Here is a 13633-nt window from a genome sequence, read left to right on the forward strand (position 1 = left end):
GAGAGAGAGGTACCTCCAGAGACTCCTTGCGGTTCTGGGTGAGGGCCCCCAGGCTGTCCCACTGATCACAGATCTTCTGACAGCGAGCGTTGACGCTGGCAGAGTCGTAGTAGTCCAGCTCGCTGCAGACAGGGAGGAGCAGATTTATAAAAGATGCTATCACACAGATAGATGAGTCTCCTCCACTTCCTCTCTGCCTCCTTACTTGAGCTCCTGTGCGATGGCGGCGATCTGCTCCACTCGGTCCTGATGGGCCGCCAGGTCGCTCTCAAAGGCCTCGTGTTTCCGTAGCAACGCCTTGACTTCGGACAGGGTGCAAGTCTCGTAGTCTTTCTGGGTCAGCATGGCCTCCTTACCTGCACAGAGCATCATGTTAATAACTTAAGTAATAGATTTCATTACCTGAAGCCAACACAGCAATTTACTTGAAAAACAAATATGAGCTTCAAGTGTATATTTCAAACAATCTGCATCAGCTGCTCTCTTTGTGAAGAACACAGACTGGTTCAATAAAATATCAAATGAGTGTTTAGTAATTTTACTATTTGATTTACTAACAATATGTACAGTTGGATAGAGAAGAGGGATTTTTCTCTTGGAATGAATGGAAATTGATTTTTTGCCAAAAAGGGGATTCAACTTGATCATCGAGGGGGGGAACTACACAGTTAGTGGTATTTTACAAAGGGTGAATGTGTGTGTGATTAAGCGTTAATGCACCGTCGGTCCAGGACTCATGGATTTTAGACTTCTGGTGGAACTTCTCGGCCAAATGCTCCAGTCTCTCCAGACGTCTGATCTCGCTGAGGATCCACTCCTCGTAGCCCTTCTCTGCTCCCTCCAGAGTGTACCACGCTCCGTTGATGTCCTGAGAGCAAACAGCAGCTGTTATTATACCATTCCTTCACTGCAGAGCACATCATGCACCAGTTTGTAGTCCATGACAGTAGAATAACAGCCCACCTACTAGCAGTCATTCCAAACTGTAAAGAAGTGTAATGGTGTGAAACTAAACCCTCTATTGGGTTGAATCATTCAAGAGAACTAGACTTAAAGCTGATCTGAGACATTTCTGTTCACCGTATAATGGCAAAAAGTGAATTCTTAAAGAATGTCAGTGTCATGGACAAATGCACAAAACATGATATATATACACACACCAGAGACAGGAAAGGATTTTGTGCATTTTACACCTGACTTAACTATATGCTACTTTTCTGTTAAACTGCAACTACACTAAAACCAGCAACATGAAATGAAAACGTCAAAACTAAAAGTAGTTGAAAATTCAATGGATGCTAACGTGTTCTGTGAGGCTTGAGGCTGACACAAAGGTTGTTTACATAATAACATGTTTCAATGCAGGTTTAAGTGTAGATGAAAATCTTTGTGGAGAGCACACTTGTCCTATTTATGTATTTGCATATCTATTTATTTTTAATAAGGGTAAGCAGATTTCCTGCTGTCTGTAAGATATACAAATATAATTCAAATGTCTTGTGATATGGACTCTTTTCATGGGATTCATAGAGTGAGATGTAGGTGTACATACAGACACCATGCGTCCCTCTGACGGCATGAAGGCAGGTCTGTTGCTGAGTCTCAGTTTGGTCTGCAGAGTGTTGAAGCTGATCTCCAGCTGGCATTTCTCTTGGACCTGAGGACAGGAGGGGAAGAGGTTTCACAGTGTCAGTCATTCAGTAGAGGAAACAAAACCTCTTACCTCTTAGAATAAGGACTGTGGTTAGGCTGGAAGTGAGAAACCATTTTCATGGTGTGAGTAGAGAGCATTTGAGGAGCTCTGTTACCTTGGGGGGTTTGTGGACGCAGCGGTAGTCTCTGAAGTCTTCCTGCTTGGCCTGCATGTCAGTCACCGTCTTCTCCTGGGTCCGGTTCTCCAGCCAGGGGATGGTCCGGCGGATCCACTCCAGCAGCTGACCAGATAGGAAATACAATCAGATTGTCAGGAAACAAGGCTCTGACACTTGATCAGTAACTAAACTTAATTACAAAACGTCAAAATAAAATGAAAAGTGTAGTCAGGTAGATGAATAAATAAAAGTCTCCTCACCTCACTGGCCAGCTTCTCGTAGTCCTCCATCATCTGCTCGTTCTCCTGGTTGACAGCCAGCACTTTGCAGATACGGTTGGCGGCTGTCTCAGCCTATCAGAAAACAGAGTGATGAGTAGCGCTCGCAGTGATTGGATAGAACACGCTGACATCAGGTCCACTCCACTCTTAGTGAGACATTCACTGTAGCTAAGCGTTAAGAGTCTCTAAATCAAACAGTGTCTACTGCTCATTATCATTTCCTCAACCTACTTCTGTTAGAATAATTCATCACTTCTGTTTTTTTTTTTTTTGTGCGAGCACAATCCACACACAGGCAGTGAACAGAAATAAAACTAACCTTAAGGTCACACATTATTTTAGAAAAGTGCAAATGACTAAATAAAAGTCAAATGGAGGTTACACTTGACTGATAAAACATGCTCAAGCTGCTGATGGTTAGTTTAATGTGCCAAAAAAAAAATCAATAAGTGCATTTAAAGCTCCATGCGTCTCCCGCCAAAACTCAGGAGTCAGTCCATACGTCTAGTTACAGTTTCTGTCGCACTGCTGTCCACACCAGCACGGCTGCCTACGATATTACACTACTGTACCACTGGAATAAAACAAAAACAGTACACACTTTTCACATATAATCTGTACTAAAAACCCTGTTCCATCATATTACTTTACATTCTTAACCAATGTATTCTATCTATACATTTAAATAACATCACAAAATAAAACAAACATTTGGAATGAGAAGTGTCATTAGCTGAGAATTGGAAGGACATTAGTCATGTTCCCCACAGTGATAAAAGAGAACCCTCCCAAACACCCGTCAGTACCATTATCTGGTTTAATCACATGGTTTTGTTAAATTCTCCATTCTGATTGGTTAATTACTGCATTCTAATAGTCTGTATTTTCTGAATGGCAGACTACTGCTATGGACACAGTTCTTCTCGATAGAGTAGAATCTAAAAAGGACATACAATAATTTATAGTCAATGAAATTCATTTTAAATCAAACATGTTGTGTCACATTATCTTTGGTAGGTTGCTGCGAAATAGGCTTCAGGGCCCTGATTACACTGCAGGGGTTCAATGCATTGATGCTGGCTAACTACATTATTCCATCATTCAACATCATTTTCCACAGTAAACCACACATTGCTCTACCTACATGTATTCAGATGTATTCAGAATTTCAGTGGAAACTTGAGATACATTTGATACCCACAACAATCCAGTGAAGGCACATGGTGGTCATGCAGGAGGATTACAGTACTGACGTGAGTTTGGGAATTTAAATCCAGACCATAAAGTAAAACCTTTTTGGGGAAACACAGTCAATGTCCAAAGAAGCTGAAACAGAAGCATGAGAGAGCGTTTGCTGGCTTTCCTATCCTGTTGATATTCCCTGAGTTTCCCTGTAAACAAGTCTTATCCAGTGAGGAGGAATATAAAGCAGAATTATCTGGGGATGGCTATAGGATTTTATCATGGATTGAGATAATAAAACACTCACAATGAGTCATTTGTGGTGAATTTCAGTTATCAGGATATTCTTGAATATGTGACTTGAAACAAATGACTACTTTGCATATGTGGTAGAGTTTGAAAAACAGTCCAATTAAAAGAAAATCTGGAATTATCTTGTACTGAGGAAAATAATCAAACAGTGTTGCTATTTCTACATATATTATTCCTTTACTTATGCATGGGGAAATATGATTTCCTTATTAAGGATTCTAGCCAGGTTCCATGGCTGGCTTAATCTATTTAATATTTTGAGAAACATTTCCAGATGTTTCTGGGATTTGACCCATTTTCTGATGACATTGCTCCCTATCTTCTCTCAGTCTGGAATAACTCTGGAGTTTCTTCTTCTGCACTGTTGAAGTCAGTCTGAAGGGTGAGAAGCTCACCTTCTGAGCGCCAGAGAAGGCGTGATAGAAGCAGGACACATAGGTCATAATGGCCTTCTCATCCGGCCGCAGCGTACCCACGATGTCTACACAGCACCCAGCGGGGGGGGAGAGGTTCACCAGGAAGGCAAGCAGAGAGAGAGAGGGAGAGAGAGAGAGAGAGAGTGAAGCCAAAGCTACCCAGAGCTACATGAGCTCGCTCCTGTAGGGTGTGAGAGCGAGGGAGGACTCTTTAGGTCCACAGCTTCTTCCTGTCCCCCCCCCTCGGACGACGCGGCCACAAGTTCCAGGTTGGGACACAAACACACACACAGGAAGAGGTTCACTCAGAGCACTCTTCTCAGAGAGTGAGCTTTAGTTTGGTTCATTCAGCAGCTGAGAATGATGTCTTTAATAATCAGGTGGCATTATAAACTGCTCTAAGAAACAAAAAGTTATCAATCCTATCCATAAATAAAAAAGAATAAAAAGAGAAATAACTTTAACCATCTTTCTACATTTAACAACAAATAATACTGATAATAATAATACAAATAATCCAATCTTTAGCTCTGGTTTTAAGTGCAGAAATCAGAGCATGACAATAATAATTGAAGGCAAACTACAGAATAGAGTTGTCTGATTCTTCATGCATATACACATCATAGTACTAATCCAGCAGTAAGTGAAATGACTTTGAAATAAAATGAACTTCATGTTAATCATGTTACACCTAACTAAATGATTTGCTTTTGGAGGATGACTAAGACACATTCTCAAAAGACCAAGTGAACCAAACCAAAGAGAAAACACTCACACTTGGTTTTGCTACTTAAAGCACCAATATGTTACACTGCTGCTACAATGTTCTAATCCTTAATCTGCTAGTAATTATCAAAGTATTCCACTCACTCTGTTGACAATACATCACAACAGAGTGGAGGGAGTATTTACTGCTGTCACCAGCACAGCTACAATCAGACTGTGTGTGTTTGTGTGTGTATTGCTGAGTGTTTGTGTCCCAAAGTGTTCTTGTTGAGACTCTGCAGGCTGTGGAGAGAGAGCAGCCATGCTGGACAGGTAGCAGCACCTTGTTAGTAATTGGGGGGGGGGGGTTATACATCAGGGGTCAGAGGGTACCTTCTGTGCTCCAGAGAAGGCATGGTAGAAACTGGACACATAAGTCATTATGGCTTTCTCATCTGGACGAGCAGTGTTCACAATGTCTACAAGGTGGGGGCAAGACCGTGGTTAAGAAGACACTCACACACATATACAGGCAAGACATGGGATATACACAACAGGACACACATGTTGGTACATGCACTCACATATTTTACACACAGACACACACTTAACAAGCTGTTAACAGACAGACACACAATCAGAACCTCATACACACACAGAAACAGATACAGTGAGTTAGAGATCAGTGGCAACATTTATATTCACATTAACACTGAGACTGTAATGGAAGTGAGTTTTAAATTCAACACTAAATACTGTAACTTTTTACTCCTGTACTCTTAATGATACCAATGTGCATCAGAAAATATTTTACTGACTAACAACACTAAATTATAGACAAAACCATTTAAAGTTTGTATTGTTAAATGAACGGAGGGAGAAAAGTTCAAATGATCACACCACATGTACTAATTTCATCTACAATAGGTTTGCCCCAAAAGACGAATTAAATGAAGAAAGAATTCAGTTTGACATTTGAGTGGTGTTTCTTCTCCATGTACAAAACACACTCATTATTAAAAATGTTATTATTTTCTTTTAGAAGCTAAAAGCATGAAAGGGTATTTGGAAATATAGAGTAGTCCTATTTGACATCGCACACTTTTGAATTGTAGTAAATGATACAATGTAAGTGCTGTTTCAGTGATTGAAACTGAAAACTGGAGTACGAGTAGTTAACAAATGTAAATGAAATGATAATAAGGGTCTTAAAGTTAGAGAATGAGTCAGGCAGCTTTATTAACTGCTGCCCGCTCACATCCCAGTCTCTGTGTTGCTCATGTAAACGCAGTCTGACAGACAGCTCTCAGCTCCAGACCTACCTTCTGCGTCCAACATCTTGGGGATGTCCAGGTGCTTCTCAGCCACCTCGAAGGCATTGTTCAGGTTAGTCACAGGGTCGTCCTAAACAAGCACACAGAACAATTGCTAAGTCCTACTTTTTATTAGTAGAAAGTTTAATGTTAGATTTTTTTAACAACAACATAACTACGACTTTGCTTCAAAATATGCAAAGCTAAATAAAGTGTGTGTGTGTGTGTGTGTGTGTGTGTGTGTGTGTGTGTGTGTGTACCTTTCTGAGGCTGTCGTAGTCGATGAGGTCGGGTCTGTGTCTGTGGATCAGAGCGTTGAAGGCCAGACCGTCCTTCCAGCTGTTAGAGAGAACATGAACACCAGAGATCATTCACTGAGCCTCGTCTGATCTGCAGAAGCTGGGTTAACATGCCAATAAATCCCTTTTCATTTTACAAATACTTCACCAGGGACCATTTCCTGTATCATATACTGACCCTATGAATAATCCATATAGAGTGAGTACAGTTTCCTAAAGATTTCAAAGTCACACAGCGTGAGAAATTGATACACAATGCTTTCACTGAGCTGGAGGCAACAGGAAGTCACGCCAACATAACAACAGATAGTTGGTGCAACTGCAAGTGTGAAATTAATTTTTTACCTGGTGACTAAACAATCCTACATGCGTGTCCAGTTGTGTGTATATCGCATGTCCTCTGTCGTGCCTATATATATATATATATACATATATATATATATATATATATATATATATATACATATATATATATATACATATATATATATATATACACATATACATATATATACATATATATATATATATATATATATACATATATATATATATACATATACATAGTATATATATACATATATATATATACATATTACCATATAGTATATATAATATATATATATATACATATATATATATATATATGTATATATATATATTATATATATATATATACATATATATACATATATATATATATACATATATATATACAGTAACTGTACAATATGCACTTTGAAAGCTTCTGAATCTGTCCCTTCACTCAGGCCCCGCTCACACGGGACCGTTTGCGTTTATGCACAGTATGCGTATTCAAAAAAGTCTTCCGTTCACATGCATTAGTTTCATTTAACGTGCCTGTTCAAACGAGGCCGCTGGAAACGCTGTAGTACATATGCCGGGACTGTAAGTGGCACTGTAACTTCCGCCAAAATACACCAAAAGCCGTGAAGAAGAGCAGCCCAGCAGCCCCGCCACAATGTTGCCATGGCTACCCTTCTGTTTAAGCCCCGCGGTGTATTTAGCAACATGTAGTTCATGTAATTCTCCATGTCCACTTGTTGCTGATGGTTGTGGTAGAGGAGCTGTAGATTTTGCACTAATATCTGTAGCATGGTCAGTAGCAGTAGCACTAGCAGTAGCTACTGACAGGAGGAAGTGTGTGGCGATTGCTGGTATTCAGCGGGATATAGTCATTTCCTCAGCATATGGATAAATGCAACGGGGAAGTTAACTGAAAGAAACCAAGAAGCACGTCTCCGTGGAGAGGACGCGCTCAGAAAGAGAGATATTCTCTACAAACACCGGGTGAGATCCTCCTTTGTCAATATAGTGGATCAATGCATGAAATCTGACTCTGTTTATTTTGTTTAAGGAGTATATTGGGCGTTAACAATTCTGGTTTGCCTTTTATAATATTATTTCATTCAAGAACCCCTTGTGCGTTTAATTAACACAGCTATTTTTGATAGTTGCTACAGCAGTGAGCAGGAGAGGTGGGGAGAGGTGGGGCTATCGTTATTTTTTCAGGAAATATTCGTATAGAGGTGATTACACGGACTCGGTTGACCCCCCAGAGCGTTTCGTTTGCAAATCTATCCACCTTGGGACCCGTTATCGTTTGTGGGGTCAGTTTCTATCGGCCTCGTGTAAATAATAGGGCTATACGCACGCGAAACTATGCAGATACAAGCAGTTTTCTCCTCGTGTAAACGGCGCCTTAGTGTAGTCTTTTTAATCTTCACATACTCCTGGAAGTGGCTTCACACTAAACAGTGAAACATGTTGTAGTTACTCCACCAGGGGGCGACCCTTCTACACGATTAAAGTAGTTTGTTTCATTTTATATACAGAGCACTAAACTTCCATTCAACATTTAGCTTATGAAGTAAATATATATATATTCACTTATATTCCACAAAATATTGACTTATATTCCACTATATATAGCCATGCTGCTGAAAGACCAGTGAGTCTGTTTTTGTTAATGAGTTTATTCTTAGATCCTACATATGTTTTCTTTCAGGGTTTCACTGCAGACCATTAGTCCAGATGCCCAAAACCTGTTTTCAAAGATTTGATAACCTTCAGATACAGAACTGAATTCTGAAAGAGATGTTCAATATCTTTCATTTGACCAGAACTTTTTGGTTTTTATTAAATGTGTTAATCGTGACAGCTTTCTTCTAAGAATGAAGACTATTGACACTAGATCACTCCACTTAGACACCTAAGAGTGGGATTGTGTGTGTTACCTAATGTGGAAGTTCTGCACATTGACATTCTTGTAGGGAGCGGTCTTCCTCTGGCACCAAAGGAGAAGACCCTCCTTGGCAGAGGTCTCTGTAGTGAGGAAAGAAGGAAGAGGAGCAGCAGCAGGAGAGAAGAAGAGGAGCAGGAGGCGTGTGTTAGTGAGACGTCTCAGAGAGAAGTATACTGCAATGTTTCTGAGGGAGCTAAATATAAACCGCTCAGTCCTCAGATGACGGACAGTACATAGATGTTTTTGTTTACTCCATGTGCCTGAACAAACATCACACACACATCTCCTCACTAATACACTAACATGGAGAACACAAACATATGACTAAATATTGAGTCTTATAGTGGCCCACACCCACCATGATGAGTCCAACAGACGGCTTTAATTAAACCCCATCAGAGTCATCAGAGCTCTGAGTGAGGGACACATTCACCATGCAGAATTATCATCAGCAGACGCCCTCCGAGTGTGTGTGCCTTATCAAGGTTTAATGCTGGAATTAAAAGTATATTCATTGTTCTAAATCCAGCCTACTAGGATTAATGTTGGTCACAGAAAAGGAGATGTCACATTGGACTGTGAGACGTTGTGACGGGCACTTTCTGAGAAAATATTTACCATTTATTCATGCTAAACTCATAAACACATTTAACTACTTTTAACAAAAAATTTGCCTATAACTATATTTTATTAAAAGGTTTTTAGTATTCCTCAGTTGGCCAGTGACTTCTAGGACACAAATTAAAAAAGATTGTTCCTAAAAAAGGTAGGCTAGCTTCCTTGATTGATCTCAGAATCTTCCCAATTTTAGAAATACATGTATTGGTATTTTGTGTGATTTTAGTGTCCATCAGTTATGGATATTTGTAGAAGTTGTATACGGATTCAGAATCCCTGAGTTTAAGGTGATGACGTCACAGTGCCCTTCAGCAAGGCACTTAGTCAGCTGATTTGAACGTGTTTATGCAGATAAAAGAGCACAGTGGTACCTTCCACAGAGATGTCCTGGATGGCGAAGCGGAGGATGATGGTCCAGATCATTCCCAGGGTCATCTTGGCGTTTCCGTCCACGATCTCTGCACGACAAAACAGAAATGTGTCATATGGTTTTTGCTGCATCTAGATTCACTTTGGACCATACATCGTGTTTTTACAACCTTACATCGGCTGTTCCACTTAATAACACACCCGCACTAATGTCCCACAGCTGCCAAACATACAGAGCTTTTTTAAGTGACAGGCTTTCACAGTGATTTCATTCATAAAATAATTCAAACAAAAGATTACAAATACAGTGAATTGTTAAATACGTATAGTATAAGAGACACATATTTGTAGTTAATTATAAGGACTGACTTTGTGCTCTGAAATGGTGCGTGCATTGAATCCATGAAGTTTAGAACTTGAAATGAACATATTCATTTTAAAAGATTTACATTGAAGATCTCAGTTTTCCCACAGAGCTCTACACACACACACACACACACACACACACACACACACACACACACACACACACACACACACACACACACACACACACACACACACACACACACACACACACACACACACACCACACACACACACACACACACACACCACACACACACACACACACACACACACACACACACACACACACACACACACACACACACACACACACACACACACACACACACACACACACACACACACACACACACACACACACACACACACACACACACACACACACACACACACACACACACACACACACACACACACACACACACACACACACACACACACACACACACACACACACACACACACACACACACTATGTCGTGCGGGTCACATTCCTATCATAGTTCACACAGTTTGTACTTCCACCAGCTTCATGTTCCCCTTCATCACTCTCACTGTCAGCTGTCACTGTCCCACATCGCTCTCATTCTATCAACATTCTTCATGTTCAATTACCATAATGACCTTAAGTTTTCTTTAACAGGAGCCGTGTGTCACAAGTTTTTAACCATGATAAATAATGTTTTTAATTTTACGGTAAAACTTTTCTAAAATGTAATAAAAGCTCAATTATGTTTTTATTCATTGACTTAGAAGATTGTTTATTAGCCTCCAAAAAGGCTTTACAACCATGTATTTGAACATTTTCCACTAGGGTTTAACACTGAGGTCCCTGAGGATCAAAAGTGTTGAAGAAAGAGAACATAGGAACGTGTCCTTTAAACTGTTTCTGTGGGAAGTCCTTCATTTTCAACTCGTCCCTGCCAAATCCATTTTCCGCTCTCCCATCTTTAATGTTGGCATTTTTGTCTCCAAAGCTTTCCAGTAGATGACCTTTAGTGGGCCGCTTCTTTAGAAAGGGACTCACGGTGTGTGTGTGTGTGTGTGTGTGTGGGGGGTGGCGGCACTCTGAGTTCAATGGTCAGCAGTATCAGCGGTGTCATGTAGCAGGAATGTCACGTTTGTTCTTAAAGAGCAGGAGAGAGGTTAATTTGTTCTCTTCTGATTATTCATTTGCTTTAAGCCTGTACCTCTGTGAGTGTATGTAAACAGAAGGGCAGTTTGGTGCTGTCAAATTCAAACGGAATCCTTGTTAAGCCTACACATCTTTGCATCTTTAACTGTGTGGATAGCATCTCTTTAAAATCTGTCTTGCACCACTAGATACAACATGCACAGGTTTTGGCTGTATGTCTTATGAACAATAAGAAGCTTAAGTCCTTGACTCTGACAGTTAAAGGGTGTTCCTCATGGGGCTGATTATGGCTATGCTCCAACGCAGCTGTGGGACATCATGCAATTATGGGCTGTAATTAAGTATTGATGTCGATCAGTCTTAAGAAAGTTCCCTGCTACTGAAAAGTGGGCAGTTAAAATAATCTGTGGGTTAATAGTGACTTCAGGACATTCTTAGTACTAACTAATCTCTCTGACTTTCTAACTAAACATGTGAAAGTCAAACAGAGGCTCTGGTTTTGGGGCCCATGTGTTTAGTGATCCATGCCCAAAGGTCATCTACTGTAGTGCAGATTCCACACTCAGGACCAAGTATGGCATCTTGACTTGAGATCAGGCTTAAAAGGAGTGAGGTGGATGAATGACATGTAGCTTTCATAGAGAGGTTTCAGGACTACATTCATTATGTCTCAGCACATCAACAATGGGCATTTTGAAGGGGCTTCTTTTCATGTTTGTATATGCGTGCATGAACGCATGCTTACCCTCTGCTCCAATGGAGACCAGTTTCACTCCTTTACCGGCGATGAAGTCCAGGGCTTTGTTCACGTTGTTGATCTTGTGGACCCTCATCTTGCCTCGCTCAGGCTTGGCTAACCGTTCACCTGTGGACACACACACACACACACACACACACACACACACACACACACACACACACACACACACACACACACACCACACACACACACACACACACACACACACACACACACACACACACACACACACACACACAACACACACAAACACACCACACACACACACACAACACACACACACACACACACACACACACACACATACACACACACACACACACACACACACACACACACACACACACACACACACACACACACACACACACACACCACACACACACACACACACACACACACACCACACACACACACACACACACACACACACACACACACACACACACACACACACACACACACACACACACACACAGACAGAAGGTGAGCGAGTTAGCTCCTGCAGTGACGGAGGCAGCTTGTTTCCACAGGCTCAGCACCACAACACTGTCAGACAGTTAAAGCTACAGCAGGCACCATGGTGTGACTCACAGCTCAATGTGAAAGGAAGCCACATTTCATTATGAGACCACAGCAGCTCAAATGAGTATGTTCTATGCAGGAGGAAGGCTGTCGTACAAAGTGACAGATCTATAGCACAGGGTTCCCAGTGCTTCTCCTGATGGTGAGATGTGTGATCCATACTGAGGCGGGAAACTGAGTGACCCCGCCCTGGTTTGGACAGCTCAAAGAGAGGCTGCTTATAAAGGCTGCTTATAAATGCTCTGGTGTGTGTGTGTGAGTGTGTGCGTGTGTGCGTGTGTGTGTGTGTGCACGTGTGTGTGCACGTGTGTGTGTGTGTGTGTGCGCGTGTGTTGGGCTGGACAGCTTTCCCCTGTGGTTTCTGTGTGGAACATTATCACAGCTATCACAGTTTAATTAAAAACTTTCCGAGTGAGTTTTGTGGAGCTGCGGGGGGGCAGAGGGTTACCTGAAATGGTCTCCAGCAGCAGCATCAGTTTGAGCCCATCCCTGAAGTCTTCCTCTATGCTTTCAATCTGCGTGCCGGACTTCCTCAGGTGGGAGTTGCACCACGCCGTGAACGTCTGAACACACAAACAGGAGAAACGTGGGGATTATTCACAGCCTGGGACAGTGTTTTTCTAGCTTTTATGACAATAAACTACTTTGAATCGAGAATAGAGGAGAATTCAATTAACAGGAAGGTCAGGGAGTTGCTTTGATAAGACAGGAAGTGGCAGAAGAAATGGGGAGGAGACAGATGTTATAACACGATACATATAGTTCAGAACTGCTAGTTATCAAAGTATCTTTAAAGAATCAGAATTAGCATCATTCCCACTATAAAAAACGAAAGAAAAGCCTCCTCACGTACAAAGCTCCCACAGCCTGTCCCGTATGTTCATGTAGAAACACTGCCAACCTTACAGATATATGCCCCTGAAGATATGAAACCCGACAGGAATCAAAGTGAACATCTGTCACGATGGCGTACTGAATCACAGACATCTGGAAAAATAAACTGAAATATAACACATCTAAAGCTGCATGGAGTCCATGTTTTCCAGCTCCTGGTTAGCCAACATTCTTCACAAATGTGTTCTGAATTATTTGATTGCGAGGAGTTAGTGGCACAGATGTAGGCACGGGACTGCGGGGAGCTTTGTCACGCCACTCAGTCATTTATGGCTTGTCATAAATCAACGTGTCAAAACACTGACTTTTCTCTGACTC

At 41.3% G+C, this 13633-nt stretch overlaps 1 protein-coding gene across 2 annotated transcripts in view; it reads right to left on the reverse strand.

Moving 5' to 3' along the window:
* Positions 1–13: 13 nt before the first annotated feature.
* The window catches only part of LOC117471076 (alpha-actinin-4-like), a gene marked incomplete at its 3' end in the record, with an annotated part of 54729 nt that continues 41109 nt past the window's right edge, over positions 14–13633 (reverse strand). The window contains 13 exon segments of one of the 2 annotated variants that reach the window (XM_034115872.1): positions 14–122; positions 206–356; positions 721–868; positions 1553–1657; positions 1809–1934; positions 2072–2164; positions 3982–4067; positions 6030–6111; positions 6281–6359; positions 8578–8665; positions 9575–9661; positions 11822–11941; positions 12870–12984. In XM_034115872.1, the coding sequence (XP_033971763.1) occupies positions 14–122; positions 206–356; positions 721–868; positions 1553–1657; positions 1809–1934; positions 2072–2164; positions 3982–4067; positions 6030–6111; positions 6281–6359; positions 8578–8665; positions 9575–9661; positions 11822–11941; positions 12870–12984 (1389 nt within the window). 2 annotated transcript variants of the gene reach the window in all.

Source organism: Trematomus bernacchii, unplaced genomic scaffold, assembly GCF_902827165.1.
Source record: "Trematomus bernacchii unplaced genomic scaffold, fTreBer1.1, whole genome shotgun sequence".
Taxonomy (NCBI): Eukaryota; Metazoa; Chordata; class Actinopteri; order Perciformes; family Nototheniidae; genus Trematomus; species Trematomus bernacchii.